General features: G+C 44.0%; 1 protein-coding gene across 1 annotated transcript in view; it reads right to left on the bottom strand.

Moving 5' to 3' along the window:
* Nucleotides 1-369: 369 nt before the first annotated feature.
* NPSR1 (neuropeptide S receptor 1) overlaps nucleotides 370-19,828 on the bottom strand; it is a 147,310-nt gene continuing 127,851 nt past the window's right edge. The window contains 4 exon segments of the mRNA XM_025873355.1: nucleotides 370-460; nucleotides 1,305-1,485; nucleotides 6,117-6,203; nucleotides 19,059-19,135. Of these exon segments, the coding sequence (XP_025729140.1) occupies nucleotides 370-460; nucleotides 1,305-1,485; nucleotides 6,117-6,203; nucleotides 19,059-19,135 (436 nt within the window).

The raw sequence follows: 19,828 nt of genomic DNA, 5'->3' as shown, positions 1-19,828 counted from the left end.
TCTTAAGTTGTAATTAGAAGACTCCTGTAGTACAGCTGTACTTCTTTAGTCCCCTCTGCTTGCCCAAGCCTGGACCTTGGGCCAGAGATGCCTCTGTCCATTGGGTTCTGGTGTTGACCAGTGGGAAGGACGGCTGGGAATCACGGGGAAAGAGGGAGCATCTTTCCTGGACGGCATGGATAGTTGGTGACCTCACATTGGCCAGTGCTTGCTGATGCAGGCGACACACAGGATGCCTTATGCATCTCCCAAGTGATGGAAGGAACAGGATAGAGAAGTCAGCCCAAGCTCCATGCACACACCCAGGTTGGTGACAGGGATCCAGAATTGCTGACGGGGCTCAGCCTAGCAATCCTACTGCCCCAGAGTCTAGACAAGTTCTGGCTTGGATAGAACCTGCATCTCGTGCCTCTGAGTTCTCTCCTGGAATGTCATTCTGGAATCCCGTGATGTTTGCTCCCTAGAGAAAGAATAAATCAGGGAGGGAAAAATAATTTGACCTGATGAAAAGGGAAGTAAGGATGTTAAACAGTAATAGTTATGGAGGATGTATTGAGGATCAAACACTGTTGTAAGCACTTTGCGTGTGATACCGCCCCCCCCACCCCCACACGCGCCTTCCTTCCCCACCCCTCACAGCCCTCCTTCCCAATGGTCAGTACCAGAGCCTGGGTAGGCACTGCTACTAGCCCCATTTTATAGGCAAGGACACTGAGTTTTATGGAAGTTAACTAACTTGCTCAAAGTAAACACATAGCTATGAATCAGCAATGGAAGGATCTGAACCTTAGCCACGGGCATCAAACCCCAGCCTTAAACCATTTTACTATTCTATCTCCTATGGATCTCTTCACCTACTCTCCATAGCTTATGCAGTAAAACAGCCTCAAAAGAGCAAAAATGAGTAGTTGTGGGAGGGATCTAATTTCAGCGTTGGTACTTATTTTTCATATAACCTCAGTAGTGTCACTTACCTTCACGAGCCTTCCTCTGTTTATCTATCACACAGTAATCATGCTTTGGGTGCTGCTATCCCCACAGCATCATATTGAGGAAATTCACATTGGGAAGCTTTGAACAAAAGAAAGTTCTTCTATGCATGACCTGATTAAGATGGTTGCTATCGCAGGTGAGGTGGTGGTATAGGAGAAAGAGCATAGACCATGACCTGGACCTGGGTTTGAATTTGTCACACTAGCGAACCTTTCTGACCCTCAAGCGTCTCAACTATTACCTGAAAAGACACATGTTGGAGTCCAATTACAGTGGCTATCTGCACTGGCCCAGGCAGCAGTGCCCCTTACCTGCAGGGAAAGCAGATGGAGCTGCTGAAGACACAGTAGATGAGAGGGTTGATGGCACTATTCAAGGCTGGCAGGTTCTGAATGATCACAGAGGCATAGACGCGTTCCTTGGTGTCCGGAAGAAGACTGAAATTGTCCAGGATGTCGAAGAAGAAGTATGGACTCCAACAGCAGATGAAGGCTGGGGAGAAGAGAGCCGTTAGCACTGTAGCAGACACAGCCGGGGGGCTTTCAGTGGTGACCCCAAGTCGAGCTCCAAATAGGAGTTTCCTTTGCACCTGAGATCTCTCAGAAATATTTAGAACATTGTGTGTGAACGTTAATGTCATGTTTACTCACACACACGCACATATACACGCATACGTACACAGCCCACAGGTACGTTGCTAGAGTTGAGTGAATTTGTAAAGGGAGGGTTCGATTTGACCCCTGTTGTGAGTCCTACTGCAAAGGTTGGGAACTGCTCGGCATGGCCTCAGCTTCTCATCCCACATAGTGTGGAAGGAAAACCAGCAAAACTCTTTGAGGACTCCATGAGAAAAAACCAAAAGAACAGGAAGCATTTTGACCGATAGTGACTCCTGGTTTTAGGGTATGACAGGGGGACAAGGTGGTGCCTAATGTTTTCAAAGCACAATCTGGCTTCATCACAATGTTCTTAATTTTCTTTTCCATTTCTAAGTCAGCCACTCCAGAAAATAGCTGCCCTCTACCCCTCTCCACGTCAGTCTGTGTGTGAGCCCCTGATTCTGCTTGTCTCTAAATCCTCAGAGGAAATGGGTGGTAGGTGGGGAGATCCAGAGTATGATAGTGAATTTTATAGGTCACCTTGACTGGGTCAGGGGTGCCCAGATATTTGGTGAAACATTATTTCTGGGTGTTTCTGGATGAGATGAACATTTGAATTGGTAGACTAAGAAAAACAGACCACCCTCTTCAATGTGGGTGACCCCCTTCAATCCCTGGAAGGCTTGAATAGAACAAAAAGCTGAGTGAGAGAGGATTCATGCTGTCTGCTTGACTACCTTTTAGCTGGGCCATCGCTCCTCTCCTGCCTTCCTTCACACTCAGACTCAGACTGGAACTACACCATCGGCTCCCCTAGGTCTGCAGAACCTGGGACTTCTCAGCTCCATAATCACGTGAGCCAGTTCCTTCTAATAATTCTCTTTACATACACGTATATCTCTTCTTTCTCTGGAGAACTGGACTAGTACCCGCGCGCACCGAGGTCAACAGCCTTGGGGCTGACTAGACACGGACGTGTCATCTTCCGCTGTCTTGCTACATCCTCTCCACCCTCCCTCTCCCCCTTTCTCACCCACAGGACTTTTCCTCAGAGAAGTCAGGGGTCCTTCGCCATCTGCTTGCAGGGGCCAACTTTCCCCTGTAACTGACCGCTGTGTGTTTAATTCCCCAGGCCTTGGCGATGGACTAAAGAGGAGCAACTGAAACACAAAGACCACTGAGCATTCTAGGCACTGGCAGTTAAGCCTAGCGTTGGCCTAGAATAGTGGTTCTGGGCCATGAAGGGGCAAAATTGCCTTTTGGTTGCATTTTGAAAAAAATGTGCATGTTTATGTATGTGCGTGTGTGGGGTTGGTGGCGGATCTGGTTTGCCCGGGGATACTAGTCCTTCTGTGTAGGGCAGGCTGTCCCACCCATGTCCCATCCATCCTTTGACTGTCCAAGTGAGCATTTTTGTAGCAGAGAACTCTGTTTATAATTACACCGGTCTGGAAGCCTAACTCTATTCTGTATACGAACGCAAATATTTTTAAGAAATGGTGAATTTTCCAGAAAGGCAATTCCTTTGCAAAGGGAGGAAAGATTACTTTTTCTAATTTGGAACTTTAGCAGGATTTATTTACCTGCTCAGAAAATCAAGTCCCTGACAGCAATGCTGCTTTATTTTCATGTCTTCATGAAAACACACCTGTATTGATTTTCCTTTGTAGCTATTACTACATCTAGCTGCCTACTTCATTATTCTTCTAGTGTAGCTGTGGCCAAGTGTTTACATATTGAAATCTGCTCTGTTTTATTATACGTTATTTTCTCTCTAGTCCTCCCTTATGTTCTTACATATTGATCTTTTAAGACTTGTTAGGTAGATAGTATTAATTACACATTTCATTTCACGATGGTGAAGGGGCATTCCAAGATATCTGTTATAGGAAGGGCTGGTTTGGTCTGACTGGGCTGTTAACACTGGCTGACCCTCTTGGGGGGCCTCTCTGCTCTCCGACTAAAGGACCCTCAGGGTCTGAGCAGATGGTTCCTGATTACAAATAATTATGTTGGCTCTGGACCACATGTATAACATTTATCTTCTGACTCAACATCCAGGGGATGTGTATCTCTATTTCTGACCATCTGCAAAGGCAAGAGAATCTTTGCGCTACTTGGTCAGCTGTTGGGAAAGGACTGTGAGCTGCGGTGGTTGTATCTGCTTTAGCCCCGGCTCTGCCTGCATTGTTGTTTTGCGCCTCTGTCCTGCTGGCTGAGTCCCTCTGCGCCTGGTCTGTTTGGCATTTTGCAATGGCGTCTCAGAAAAGGTGAGATTGATTATTTCTGTGATCTGATACGCAGCTAAGACCAAAGGCCTGCTTTCTTAGGCCTCCCAGGAGCTGCCAGAGGGGTAGGGAAGGGAGTATTTGAGCTACATAAAAAGAAAATCACACAAATCCCTTTCCTTCTTGCGTATCCTAATTAATTTGTTCCCAGAAAATATTAATGAAGCACCTAGTGTATGTGGGATCCTATTTCAGGCTTTGGCGATAATAACACAAGGAACACAAAAGCAAAAGTCATTGCTCTCACGGATTTAAACCAGTGCGGGGGGCGGGGGGGACGGACAATAGGCAGATCAACAGATAAAATGTTCAGGTAGAAGTGGGAGTAGGAAGAAAAATACGGCCAGGTAAAGACTAGAGGAGGGCTATTTAAGACTTGTGAAGGAGGCCTGGCTGAAGAGGGAGCACTGCTGGGAAACAAAATGATGTGAGGAGGGAGCCAGGCTATCTGGAGCAGAGTATTGCAGGTGGTGGCAACAGCACGGGGTCCCCCAGGTGCAAACAAGTGGACATTTTGAAGAACTAGCAAGAAGACCAATGCAACCGGGATAGAATGAGCAAGGAGGAGAGCGCTGGGAGTGAGGCTGGAGACCTGGCCAAGGGGTAGATCACACATGGTAGAACTGTAGGGTTTTATTCCAATGTAATGGGGAGCCAGAGGTGGGTTTGCAGGATAGTGATGATACCTGATTTGCAATCTTGAAAGATCACATTGGCTGTTTTGCAGAAAAGGAATAAAGAGAAGACCAGTTATAATGTTCTAGGCAGAAATTTGTAGAAGCTTTGACTAAGACAGGAGTTGTATAGATAGTGAGGACTGGTTGGGTTTGAGAGCTATTTTGCAGGTAGAGCCTTCAGGCCTTGCTGATGCACTAGTCATGTGGGATGTCTGAGAAACAGAATAACAACAGATAGATGACCCTTAGGTTTTTGATAGAGACACTGGGTGAAAAATGGTGTCATTTACTGAAATAGGGACAATTGGGGGAAGAGTTACTTTGTGTGGGGGAAGAGAATATGCCAAGACTTTCGGTTGGACATGTTGACTATGATAAGCTTATCAGAAATACAAATCAAGATCTCAAGTAGAAATCATAAGTAGAATTTCCAAGCAAAGGAAGTGTTCTTAAAAAGAGAAACAGATTACATGTTGCTTACAAGTCAAGATGAAGATTGAGAATTGACACTGGCCTTTTAGAGGTTGTGATGACCTTGAAGAACGTGGTTACAGGAGTGACAGGAGAGAAAGCGGATGGAAACGGGCTCCAGAGAACGAGAGGTAAAACGTGGAGGAGTTGTGTTAGAAGAGAGTGGTGAAGTGGGTCTGTACTGAGGAGTTCACCAAGGGGCCTCCTGCACAATATTTACATGCATACGATCCAGTTAAGGGGAGACCTGTTGGGGAGAGGAGATAATGAGAGGGCTGAAATTCTTGAGGAAGCAGCACGGAATGGGATTCGGGGCTCCAGCAACCATTCTGGGCTTAGACAGAGGCAGTGCCAGTTGATCCACCGGACTAGGAGAAAAGACAGAGCACATTGTAGAAAGGCAGATAGGTCGATGGATACGAAGCTGGGAGGATGAGGGAGTTCTAGTCTGATAATGTGTTTTCTTAGTGAAATATGAAGCAAAGTCATTAGCTAAGAGGGAGTAAGGGGAAGGAAGCTTCGAAGGTTTGAGAAAAGCAAAGAATACACACCAATGTGACACATATTATGTGCTCTAGAAATACCGTTTTTTTCCTAAGATGAAGTGATGTTATGGGTCTTAGGAGTAGAGAGAAAGGGGAGAAGGTCAAGTAGCCATTAGGGAGGGATTTGTAGTGACCCTGCGATTAAATATCCAGAAGAAATGGAATGCCACTTCTGTCTTTCTTTGCTCATAAACTTCAGCCTTAGGGGAGAATATGTCTCAGAGAATGCAGCAGGGTCAACTGGGTAATTGTGAGCATCATTCAGCTAGTTATGACTTAATCAACTTTCTCCAAATTATCCACACCCCATGGTCTTGGTGGGCAACTATAGTCCTAAAGGGAAGGATTGGGAACCACCGGTCTGCCCTTGAAGGAGACACCGGTGGATGGATAAATTCCACACATTCCTCTCCAGTCAGACAAAGGTAGAGTGCCTGCAGACAAATTCCTTTCTTGTGCGGGCTCTCTGCCACCAGCTCCTGGGACAAGCTTGCTTTTGGAATGTTCACACAGTTCTGCAACACAAGGAGGGACTTCGCTTACCCAGAATGATGACAATGCTATACTTGATGGCTTTGATTTTTGCCTTTGAGATGAGCCCTCGGTGGTAACTGGTGCACAGCTTTCCATCTGGAGATACAGAAGGGGGAATGGTGAAATGGAGTGGTGTTTTTGCCAATAGGAACATCACAGATTAGATCCACAGCTCTCATGGGACCACTTAGATCCTGCTCACCTCTGCCTGGGAGGACCTCCTTGGGTATTTTCAGAGTAAAGATGGTTTTGGGCTGGATGCTTGAGACTGCTCAGTTTGCAGCTTAATATAAAATGCAAATGCATTGGGACATCCAGACTCTCTCCAGAGTCTTGGCTGAATGCCCTGAACCAGCCAAAGCTGGAATTAGCCTTGTGACCTGGAATTAGCCAGGGGGCAATGCTGAGCTACCCATCCAGTCACTTCAGGAACTTAGGGCAAAGCCATTTTCTTAGAATCGTTACGCCAGACTAACTCGTTCATCTAACTCAGAAGATCCACTCTCAACAACAGCTCAAGCCAGGGATATGAAAAACAAAACAGAACAAAACAACCTGTCCCAAGTAGGAGCCTGGATATATAATCTAATTCTACATGGGCTGTTGTTTGATGGTAAACACACGAGGGGTACATATACGAATCTATTAGAGAATAAGCTTGATGGAGGCAGGGACTTTGTTTTCTTCACTGCTGTATCCTCTAAACTTAGTGAGTGATTAATATATATTTGTTGAATCAATGAATACAAACCGCTCTCTAGTTAAGAGGTAGTGGTAAAATAAAAGTTGATTGGGGTGGACAGAATTCAGAGTGATAGCTCTTAGTAAAAGGAGTGTGTAGATGGTACATTTGGGAATGGAGATGTTGGACGCAGGGTCCCTTGCCACTGCGGAAGAGTTTTTTCACTGTCAGAGCTTCTGCCAGGCAATATGACGCCTTTGGGAAAACTGGGAAAAGGTGCCCTTCCTGTGGACGTCCGCAACCTTGCCCCAGCACACCCTTAGCGAGGGAAGCAGGGAATGGGATGCTAGTCCCATGCACCCTTAGCTGGATGCCACTGATTGGGGCTCAATGAGCACCACCCTAGCAGTGGCCCATGTCAAAGGCCTACCCGGGGCACCTGTCATATGGGGCAGGATGGTTGTACACTGCTGTGCTTGCCTGTCCTCACTACAGTGTTCACATTCCACATTTGAAATTTATTTTAATCCCATGGAAACTGGTCTGAAGTTTATCTTTGCACTATTATTCTAGACCGTCTCCAGTCTAATCCAGCCCAATCTGACCAACATGGCACATCTGCCAAAAGATAAGGACTGAACAGAAGAGGCTAAGATAAAGTTCCTGTTCTCTAGGAGGTTTCAGTCCAGCAGGAAAGGTCACACAACTGTCCTAGGTGAGGACAAGCCTGGCTGACAGGAGGGAGAGGAAAACCAGCTGTGAGGGAGAGAGCCATCCCCCATTGTTATGCGGGAAAGGCTGCAGGGCAGATGCAGAGAATCCAGAGGTGGAGCTGGGGGGTGTGGGAGTGAGACTGGGACAGAGACGTGAAGCAGAGCGAGTGTCCTCGCCGAGACATGGAAACCAGAAAATGTCAGATATAGTTGGACCATGGGGGAGTCACCTCACTTGGCTGGAGCCTAAAAGGATATTGATTTTCAGCGCAGGGAGAACTGAGGCCGAAGTGGAAAGATCTAGAACGTCTTCCCAGGGAGTCTGGGCTGAATTTCTGAGGTGACTGCAAACCACTGAAGCTTCTGAGTCTTTCCACAGTGTGAACATTTACTCACTGGAGGGGACAAACGGTTATCAGGAGTAATAGGAAGAAGCTTTTATGTTTAATAAGCGGCAATGGTAATTATAACTGGTGTTTTCTTTCTTAATGTGTACCTTGTGAGGCCACTCTTAGGAACTGTTAGGGCTTCAGATTATTCTGTGCATTTCACAGAACCACAAGACTTCATGGCATAAGGAAGCAAAACGTTGCAGAAGCATTTACAGCAGCGGTTTAAGCTGGGGGCAATATTGCCCCCGAGGGTTACATTTGCCGATGTCTGGACACATTTTTGGTTGTCTCAATGTGCTGGAGGAGCGGGGGCTGCTATTGGCATCTAGTGTGTAGAGGTGAGGAATGCTGCTAAACATCCTTAGATGCATAGGAGAGTAAAACAGAATTATCTGGTCCCAAACACCAATAGTGCCAAGGCTGAAAAACCCTGATTTCCATGGTGGTCTCCTGGGAAGGAGACAGGCTCCAAGGTCAGACCTGAATATACTTTCCAGCTCTACCAATTACCAGCTGTGTAAACTTAGGCAACGACCAACTGTTTCCAGCTTCAGATTCCCAGTTTAAAAAACAAGGCATAAAATACCAAACTCAGAGGCTTTTTTAAACGGGGCAGAGGGAGGGAATCTTTCAAGCAAACTCTCCACTGAGCGTGGCGCCCCACACGGGGCTGGATCCCATGATTGATCCCACAACCCTGAGATCATGATCTGGTCATGACCAAGAGTCAGACGCTTAACCGACTGAGCCACCCAGGTGCCCTGCACCAAACTCAGAGTTTTGCAGATAAAAATAAAATAATGTATTTAAGATGCCAAGCCCTATGCTGAGAATGTCAATTCCCTTATTAATTGGGATAAATAAAGTTTTAATAGTATTTCAGGATGAAGATGAACTGCCTTTATGGATGTGAACAGACGGTATTACTGCATTTAGATTGTTATCTGTATAGGAATTATATACATCCAAAAATTCTCCCAGAAGGATTTTACCCAGGGGAGGCAAGTAAGAAATACAGCTGACCAAATTATATCCTTTCAAAATATCCCCATTTGCTGGAGTAACAGCTGGCTCTGAAACAATATGGTTGTGAAGACTTGGTTGGTTTTTCAGAAAAGTTCTTGAGAATGACATTTGTGCTCTAACTTTTTAAAATGGAACCTTGCAGTACTTTCCACAGGGCAACTGGGTGACAATATAATCAACTACTTGCCCTTTGATCTCCCAATGAGATCAGTGAAAAATGTCTCTAATCTGACCACTCTAGGAAATGCAAAGCCTCCAGCTTCTAAAGATGGCTCTTCAAAGAGAACTGAGCTACAAAATGCCAGTAATTCTCCTTTATTGGGAGATAAAAGGATTATTTCCACCCAGGCCTTGGTGCTGAGCTGGAGCAAAAAGCAGTTAAATCCAGCCATCCCTGCGAATCAATAGCTGGGGTAGCCTTGAGGCAGCAGGTCCCTTAGATTCGGGACTGGAAGCAGCATGCTGCCTTAGGCAGTCTTAATTCACGGATGCATCCCTAGTGGGGGCCCACACTGTCCATTTAGTCTCCAAGGGGCCAGTTCCTGCTCCTTACCTTGCCACGCTTCATGCCCCTTGCTGAGCCACTGGGAATCCATTGTTTTTGTGAACTGAGTGCCTGAAGGGGAGCAATTGGTGTCCTGGGATTTTTAAATGAGACAGAATTTATTCCTGGTCGGGAGGGGACTATGTCATCTCTGGGCTTATAATGAGTGCAGGTGATTTGTTTGTAACAAGGAAATCTACCTGGGGATGTCTTAAAATAAATATTTTTTCATATGTTGGGAAGTCTATGTATTTCGGGCTGATTTAAAAAATTTAAAATGCCTGAATTGTAAAATTTTTAAAATTTGAAATTGATTTCCGATCATTGATAACTTGTTTATCTACAAATGTAAACTCAGTGTTAAATATTTCTAGTGCATTAGGTCTCACCTGCTTAGCTGTGGGATTTTGACCACTACCTTCCCTTGGGGTTTTTTTGACCCTCTAACAAACCAGAGGTCATAGCTAGCTATGAGGAGGTATGACCTAACTCACCTACCTCACAGCTTTTTCTGTTCCTCAGCTCCTCAGCTCAGGTAGAACCAGGAAGCCTGGCAGACCTAAAATAACCGTGGCAGAGACAGGTGAGCTGTCCGCCGAGCCTTTTCTTTTCAGTAGCGTGTAGTCATATGACTAAGCTCTACCTATGGGAACATGGGAAGAATCCATGGACACTGTTCTCAGGACTGGCTCAGATAAACCACCTGACTAGTCCTCCTCTCTCTTTTCCTCCCACCCCTGGCTGTCGGATGTTGATGCTGAGAGTATCTTAGAGCCATCTGTTAAGTGCAGCAGAATCTTCATCCGCTTGAGTTTCTGAATGACTGTGTGGAGCAGGGCCCTTCCCTTTGACTTTTACTGTCAATTGGACTTTAAACAAGAAACAAAGTTCTACTTTGTTAAGGCTACTGTATTTGGGGGTTTCTTTGATATAGCAGCTAGTATTTCCTTAACTGAAGCAGAAGTTGGTATCTCATATGCAATACTATCATAACAAAAATCAAAAACGTGGCAATGGCCTGTGGGCTAGCAGCAGGTGGCAAGGAAACTGATATTGGAAGCTGGGACACTAGAGATCCATTTCATAGAACCATTTACGTACGATGCCTGGGAAGTCAAATTGTGTGCTTACTACTGAGCCTGGAGCCCATAGGACAAGCCTGGGTTAGCAGTCGGGGCTCTCCAGAAAATGGAACCAATAGGAAATACATAGAGATATACATAAAAGAAAATGTGTTATAGGAATTAGCTCACAAAATTATGGAGGCTGAGAAGTCCCACAATTTGCTGTCTTTAAGCTGGAGAACTAGGAAAGCTGGTGGTATAATTAAGTCCAAGTACAAATCATGAGAACCAAGGAAGATGTTTGTGTAAGTCTGAGCACAATGGCTGGAGACTCGGGCAGTCAGTGGTGTACATCCTGGTCCTAGCCCAAGGCCCCAGGAACGGGAGTGCTGATGTCTAAGGGCAGGAGAAGATGGATGCCCCAGCTCAAGCAAATTTACCCTTCCTTTGTCTTTTTGTTCTATTCAGGCCTTCAACAGATTGGATGATGCCTACCACACTGGTGAGAACATCTTTACTTAGTCTACCAATTCAAACACTTCTAGAAATGCCTTTCAGATACCCAGAAATAGTGTTTTGCCAGCTATCTGGGCATCCCTTAGCCCATTTAAGTTGACACATAAAATTAACCATCACAGTTGGTAAATAGAGTTAATAATGTATGTTGATTGCTACCAGCTGTGTTTAGCAAGGTATTAGAAAAAAGAGATGAATTCGGACAAGAGCTGGTTGGTTTATGAACAAAAATGACGGGAAGTTAAAGAAAATCTTACAATTTGGGATCTCATAGAGTTGCAAGTGTCCATTGGTTTCTGGCCCCTGATAGTAACAGATACATACTTTGCATGACCTGGTGCAAATTGGGTGAAAATGTGAGTGGAGCATTAAAGCAAATGTGTATACCTTCTAAGTGTGCAAGTCTTATGCCATTGGAGCGGACCCTGGTCCCCAAATTAAGTTATAACACTGAGAAGTTTTAACTAGCCAAAGACCCATTCAGAATCATTCCTGAGGCAAAGATGAGACTAAGGATGTGGCCTCCTGACTACTGTTTCAGATGGCTTCAACCTAGCTTCCATTAAGTTAAAGACAGGGATGGCATGAGGAAGAAAAGAAACAAGTCGGACCTGAGAATTTTATTAAGAAAGACTTTTTGGACATGGTTCCTGGCACATGAAACTGACTGAAAGCAAATGGATCAGAAGTCTACTATGTTTTTGAGGAATGATATTGCCAAATAAACCATGAGCTCTATGTCTTTTTCACCACTTTGAAAGATCAGGCGTTAACATTTTTACTAATCCTGTGGGTAGAAAATTGTATCTAACTGAGATTTAAATGTGCATCTTCCTGATCATCAGTGAGGTTGAGAATCTTAGTTTTGGCCATTCCTTTTTTTTCCCCTTCTGTGAAATGCCTGTTTGTGTATTGTTCATTTTTTTCTATTTGTCTTTTGTTGTTGTTGTATATGATTTTTAAAATTGAAGTATAATCAGCATACGATGTTATAAGAGTTTCAAGTGAACAACATACTGATTCAACAATTCTATCCATTACTCAGTGCTCACCATGCTAAGTGTGGTCACCATCTGTCACCATACAATGTTATCACAATATTGTGATAACATTTATATATTTTATATACATAAAATATATATAATATATATGCTTATATATTATATAATTATAATATATAATTATATTCCTTATGCTGTACTTTTCATCTCTGTGACTTATTTATTATATTCATCTTTTTAAAAAACTCTTTTTTAAATTGATTTTTAGGAGTTCTTCATACATTGTGGATACCAACCTTTTCCCAGGTCTCTGTGTTGCAAATAACTTCTCCCACTTTGTACTTGACTTTTTAAATATTAAGAGTCAAATTTATCTATCATTTCTTTTATGATTTAACATAAAAGATGTTGTTTAGATCTTGTTTGAGAAGTCCTTCCTTATCCCAGTGTCATAAAGGTATTGCCCTACATTTTCTTTGAAAAGTTTTATATATCCTGAACATAAAGGAAACCTCACGCAAAAGAGTCAGAAGTGAGGCGCTCACTCACACGTATCACTCCCTGCAGCCTGCCCAACCAACAGAAAGAAGAAACAGAATCGTTTTGACAAGGGAGCTCACTTTTCACACACGAATTTGTCTCCTGCCTTTAAGAAAAGTAAGGAAGATCCCTCCCTGCTCCAGCACCAAAGCACCAACCACCACCTGCTGCCGGTGAGAAACCACCACCACCTGGAACTCTCGTTCTCCAGTGACCTTTTGTTCAGAACAGCCCTCCCCAGTTTCCTCCTAAAACCTAATAAAAGCTCACCTTCCCTTCTTCTCTTTGGACTTGCCTAAGGTTCACCATGCCTTCTTGTCCCAAATTGCAATTTCTCTGCTGTTCATGAATAAATTCATCTTTTACTTAAATAAAATTGTTCTTTGCTCTGCTTAAAGTTAACAAAATTTCAGTCTCCAATTCACCTGGAATTTGTTTTTGCCTATAAATTGAGATAAAGAGCCAGTTTTGTTTCTTCCCCTATGATCTTCCGACATATATCAAGTTTTCATATACGTGTAGGTTCTGTTTGAGGTTTTTAATTTTCTATTTGTCTATTGCATTTGTCTATTGTGTCACTACCATACTCTATTAATCACTCTGACTTTATGATAGATTTTAATATTGAATACAGTAAACCTCCCCTCCTTTGTTCTAGTTCTCCAGGAGTGTCTTGGCTATTCTTGGCTCTTGAAATTTCCACGTATATTTTAAAATTGGTCAATTTTATAAAATTGACCAATATTTATAAAAGCTCAATAAAATATCCCGTTTTAATTTTGACAGGAACTGCATTGATCTGTAGACTGTTGGGGAGAATTGACAATCTTCAAGCTATTGAATCTTACTATCCATGAACTTGTTATAAGCTTCATTTATTTATATCTTTCTACTTTTTTTTCCATGAAGTTCTTTATGTCTTTTGCTAAGTGTCCTTATAGGTAGGGAAGCCATTTTGCCTACATTTTCTGATGAAGAAAGGTACTCAGAGCAGTTAATGGGCTTATCTCAAATTCACTTAGCTCGAAATGAAGACGACTCTAACCCAGTCCCTAATCCAAAGCTTTTTTATCCACCTCATTCTGACGCACTTAATTTGAAACATGCAGTTTGGACGTGCCATGGATCGTACCACGTCTCCCGAGCCACAGCGGCTGGACGCAGTCATGCGCAGATAGGTTTGCGCAGTCTGTGGCCGCACCTCGGCATCTCCCGTCCCTATGCAGTTAAATGCTCTGTTTTACAGAAGTAGATACCCCTGGGCATCAAAAGCATGCCTGTTTATGAAAGATTACCTACAAGATTGAAAATCTCATTCCCACCACCTCTTGCTTTCCGCAATTGTTTGTGGGAAAGTAGATCATTTATTAAATAGTTCTTTTTCTTTTCTTTCTGTCCGCCTCTGAGGTAGATAAAACAGACATATTTGCCGGTAAGAAGAGTGGTTCATAAAGGAATGAGAGCTTGGATTTTTGCCGCCTGCATTTACACAGTGTGCTTCTGTTCACACTAATCATTGCCGGTGTCCCCTTGTTGATGAGCAATAATCCTGGCAGGCTAACACCACCGGAGATCTATTTACCAGCCAACTCCTCAGCAGCCTGGCTGTAATAACAAATAGAAAATCAGGTAAGTTCCATTTATGAATCAGATACAGAGAGTACATGGGCTTTTGACACTACTATCTGCTCCTCATTCTAGATGGGGCTCACTGGTGTTAATATGGACAACTGAAAAAAAAAATAGCGGTAATGGAGATGTAGACTTGTATTAAAGAATAAAAATTGACTGTAGCCATTTCCACCTTTGGGGAGGGTAATAGCATATTGTATACCAGTGGGAAAACTGCCCTCTATGTGGCTTTGTACTATTTCAGAGACTGGAGGACAGGGGAAGCCAGTAGTTTAGGGACTGGAAAATCTAGTCACAGGGAGATATGGGGGACTCTGGAGAGAGACAGAGCCCAACCACAGTGGTGAAAAGCCTGCTGGAAAAGGGTGCGGGGCAGCTGATAGGATGTGGAAACCTTTCATCACCTCAACATTTGCTCTATTTACTCTTGGGAGTGATAAACTCAAGGAAAGTGATGTGGATCCCATGCTTGCTGGGCCAGGAGCAGAGCGAACAGAAGAGCACTCGGAGGTGGGTAGGTGAATGTGACAGCTCAGGGGGAGAGCTCAGGACACGCCAGCCTCCTGCAACTGGCAGGAAGCACGGGACAGGGGTTTAAACCAACCTGATTTAAATCTGCAATATAGGAAGACCTCAGCCTACCGAGATAAAATTGGGCCCTTGACCAGTAGCGGCCACCTTTTAGATTTTAAAGACTTCAAATCAAAATACTTTAGGGGCTGGGACCAGAATAGCGCTCTCAAGGCAAAACACTAGGAGCCAGGTGGAAGAGAAGCCATGCCAAAGAGCCAGGGTTTGGGTTTTTTCACTTTGAGCCTTTTTTTTTTTTTTTGGTCATTTACCACCTCCCTTTCTTCAGTATCCTTTCTGAGAGGCAGCCTGGTATCGGGGAGAAAACAGGCTTTCTGGTCAATCGTGTGTGCTTAACCTTCACGCCTGTCCTCCATTTGTAAAAGAGAGATGATAATGCGCCTTGAGGCACTGTGTACGGATTCAAGAAGATACAGTATGGAAAGAACTTAGTGAAGTGGCTGGCAGGAGAGGCTCTGTCTGTTCCTCTGTCTTGTTAGCTTGTGTTGATAGACTGAATAAACAGATGGATCATGGCCAGACCATGTATAAAAACAGAGCCCTGACCCACACTCTGCAGCAACCAGGCCAGGAAACCAATCCATTATCTATAGTAACCAGACCAGAAGGCCAACCTACTGTGTACAAGTCAAATTTGTAATAAGTCAGTCTCTCTCCCCCTGTCCAGTAAGACCTGTAAAAATCTACCCCAAACGGTCAACACTTGATTAATGACTGATAGTTTCTTCAGTTTTTGTCCCTGTTTTCAACTTAAAACCAATCAGAAGAAGCCAAATATATACCCCTAACCAACCACATGGTTCCCATGCTTCTACTTAGCCTACCTGCAGCTTCCCATGCCAATAGTCATCAGTCAGGGCACATCTGAAGTCTTCCCTTTTTCCACTATAAAGCTTTCCCCCTCCTTTGCTTGCTTTTGAGTCTCTGTCAAAATGTAAGGCATGGTGGCTGACTCCCTTGCAATGACTCTTTCGCAAGCTCTGGATAAATAGCGTTTGTCTATTCTCATTTGGTTGGTCTTCAATTATTTCCACAGGGTCTTTTTTTTTTTTTCTGATTCTCCCTTTTTATGGACTAAGTGTTTGTGTCCTCCACAAATGCTTATGCTGAAGCCCTAATCCCCAAAGTGATGGTATTTAGAGATGGGGCCTCTGGGAGGTGATTAGAGTTAGATGAGGTCATGGGCGTGGAGCCTTCATGATGGGATTAGTGCCCTTATAAGAAGAGACACCAGAGCAAGTGCTCTTTCTCTCTCAATCTCCACCTACCCCCGTATGAGGACACAACAAGAGGGAAGTGGCAGCCATCTACAAGCTAGAATAGGCTCTCACCAGGAATAGAATCAACCAGCACCTTGATCTTGGACTTCCCAGCCTCTAGAACTGTGATAAAATGAATTTCTGTTGTTTAAACCACTCAGTCTATGGCACTTTGTTATGGCAGCCTGAACAAAGAAACCCCCCTTTTTACTTTGTTCCCCTTCAAACCCAAAGCTCTGGACCTTCCTAAACCTCTGGTCCCACCACACTTGATCTGTCCACCATCAAATCAGGGTCATGCACTCTAAGTGACAACTTGATTGGTATATGCTTGTATAGTGCACATTACTCAACCCAGGCTACAAATGTACTGCTCCTGGGTTCTCCTAGAGATAGTACCTTAATGAAAAAGGATTGATTCCATTGGTTTGAATTTCAGGCATCATAGAAGGCTCAGCAGGGAGATATCTGAGGGCAGGCGGAGGCATTTTTTGTATCTCTCATATCAACCTCGGGGTACTTCCCTATTGCTTGTAGCTTCTGCATCCTACCTATATATCAGGACACATATGATCTTGGTCATTACCCATTCACTGAGAATGTAAGTTTTGAATGTTTAAGGATTCATCAGTTTAAGATATATCTATGTCTACATATCTCTATCTATCTGTCTGTCTATTCATCCATCTGTCCGGCTAGCTATAATCTGTATATGCACATACATATTCTAATATTTATTATATATTCATATATTTATAAAAGTGATATCACTTTCTCCTTCTTAATCTAATACATAATAGACATCTTTCTATTGCAATAAGTATACTACACAATACTTTTTACAGCTGTAGTATTTGATTGTATGTCTATATAATTATACTTGATCCCTCATTGCAGGTATTCAGAACTTTTCCCATTTTTCCTGATTATAAACAATGATTCTTATATTTTCTTTCCATTCTCTCTCTCTTAGATTTAAATCTTTAAAAAAGTTTATTTCCTTGTGGCGTATGAGGTAGGACTATAGTGTATTTATTCCCAAATAAATTGTCTCAACAACACTAATTACCGAACAATCTCTACTACTCTATCAATTTGAAATACTTTATCATACCTTAAATTCCTAAGGTTTCCTTTAGAGTTTCTGTTCTGTTCTAGTCCCCACTTCATGTAATTCTTTGATAGGGATACCCTATTTCAACAATTATAGTATTTAATGTATTTATTTGATATCTGATAGAGGAAGGACATCCTCCTCCATTTTTTTCAGACAAATATTCTGACTTTTAACCAAAGCCACTCACAATGAATAAAACGAATGCATTTGTGTTTATTCTTTAGGATTGCTCTTGTTCTTCTAGAAAAACCAAGGTGCAGAGACTAGACTGGTGTGAGGGAGTCTGTGTGGAGGATCTGCATGGAAGCCGGAATGAGTCACAAGTTGAATGATAAGTATTCCATGGGTGGAAAATTTCCAAGCAGCCTGCACACACATCTGGGCTACTGTCGTCAGTCACTGTGGGAGTTGGCTGCCTAAAACTGTGTCTCCCACTGGAGGAGAGGTTGTCAAACCTGGTTGCACATTAAAATCATCAGAAGAGCTTTCCCGAAGTAACGATGCGAGACCTCACTCCAAACAGAGTGAATCAGAATCTCTCAGGCAGTGGTCTCTGGGTATGGGTGCATTGGAACATTTCTCCAGGCAACACTCTTGTATAGCCGGAGCTGACTGGACGCTTCCTCTAGCCCGAAACCATGCTGTTGATTCATTTGGCATTCCCAGGCCTTTGTACTGCTGCTGACATGTGTCGGACAGAGCAGAACTGAACTGAAATCAGATGAAGACACCCAGACTTACACGTCTCTACCAATTTTCCTAGAGAAGGGACACAGATGATTAGTGCCCACTTGGGAATCTTTATGACTTTCCCTCCATCACACTGGGAGAAGTAGCTTCAAAGGGGAGAAAAATGAGCATGGTCTTGGTCCAGTAAAGGTACTAGCTCAACAGTCTGAAAAGAGGAAGCTTCAAGACCATTTAGGCTGTCTCCGTATTTTAAGCTCATGAAGGCCAGAGAGGTTAGATGACTTTGCAAGGTGGCACAGCTCTCAGTGGCACATCTGGAACAGAAACCAACCCTTTGTATTCCAGACATCCACGTTATAGCCTGCTGTCCTCATGTGAGTGTGTGCGAGGGAGTGTGTATGTGCGGGTGCGAGAGACTGGGTGTGTGAAGGGCTGCATGTGTGCATGCGTGTACTAGGAATGGGAGGAGATGGGGAGCCTGAGCAGAGAACTAGTTGCATTATAATAAATAGAAAACCAGGAGCCCTGGCCCCTCTCTTTCTGGCACGTGGTTCACTGCGTTCTCTCCAGGTTGGTCCCTGGCAGGTGCAGCAGTGGGGGCCTGGGAGGCAGGGTAGGCCTCCAGGGCCCAGTGCCTGCCATGGGGGAGGTGCTCTGCACTAAGGTTTACTGATGCAGAATTTGGGGAAGGGCTATTGTGAGGGGTCTCAGGCTCATTCTGGGGTGAGATGGTGTGTTGGGAAAGCATTGATCATCCTTTGCCTGGCTTAGGGTCCAGGATTTTTCTGTGGATGGATGGCAGTTTTCTCCATCTCTAAATTCAAGCCAAGTAGAAATGTCTATGCTCACACATCACTGAATGTGTGCTCCTTGGACAGACCTCTTTTCACCCCAGTGTCTTCCAGGGTGTTCCTCTTTGCCAGGCCTAAGAAACCGGGGCAACCTTTGGATCCTGGCACCCAAAGTCTGCCCCCCCCCTTTCTTCTTGAGTCTTCAGGGAGGCCACATGGAAGAAGCAGTACCTGCCAGGAGAGCCTTTGGTGGGTCTGATCTGCTAGCTGGGTCCTGATAGAAGAGTGCAGGCTTGTTGTATTCAGGCAAAACCCAAGCTCTGATTTGCTAGAGAAAAACCACTACAGAAGCAAAATTACCCAAGAGTTGGCTAATGCCAATTAGAGACTTACCCGAGCAGTTGGAGATCATGGTCTCATGGGCTTTGCTCTTAATCCAAATGGTTCAGATCACAATGGCATAGATGGCACTGTGGAAAGGACCAGAAGTAATAATAACATGGCTGGTGGGTCCCTACTGTGAGGACTGTGAGGACACAGACAGAGGACCACTCCCAGTTACCTGAGTGTGAGGTAAAGGGGGGGTTCTCTAAACCATGCCTGGTCCCTATCCTTGCTGATTATAGAATCCCAGCATGTTACAGCTACCTCTTTTTTAACTGAGGAGGCTAGAATTTGGTGAAGTGAAATGGTTCTCCAAGATAACTCATATGGTTAGAGGTAGAGCTGAGATTAGAATCCAAACTCAGGGTTTGGGATCGGAAATATTTTTATTTGTAACCAGCTTTACTGCTTGCTGCTTGTATGACCTTGACCTTAGACACTCTTTAAGGTGGCCCCATGATTCCTGCCTCTGGTATTCATGCCTTTGTGAGATCCCCTCCCCTTGAGTGTGGTGGGAACTGTGACTGGCTTCTAATCCATGCATTGGGCTGAAGGTGATAAATGTCTGTGATCGTGTAAGATTGTAGTGCCTGTCTTGCTAGTGTCTCTCTCTGTTGCTACCATGAGTCCTACAGTAGCAGAAAATTAATTCTGCCAAGAACCCCTGGGAGCCTGAAAGAAGATCCTTCCCCAGTTGAGCCTCTGATGATACCCCAGCCTTGGCAGACACCTTGCTGGTTGCCTTGCTTAAGCAGAAGTAAGCCATGCCCAGTTAAGCC

This window comes from Callorhinus ursinus, unplaced genomic scaffold, assembly GCF_003265705.2.
Source record: "Callorhinus ursinus isolate GAN/ISIS: 27379988/994484 unplaced genomic scaffold, GSC_fseal_2.0 scaffold12, whole genome shotgun sequence".
Classification (NCBI taxonomy): domain Eukaryota; kingdom Metazoa; phylum Chordata; class Mammalia; order Carnivora; family Otariidae; genus Callorhinus; species Callorhinus ursinus.
The sequence above is the reverse complement of the archived record's forward strand: the minus strand, read 5'-3'. Positions and strand labels throughout refer to the sequence as shown.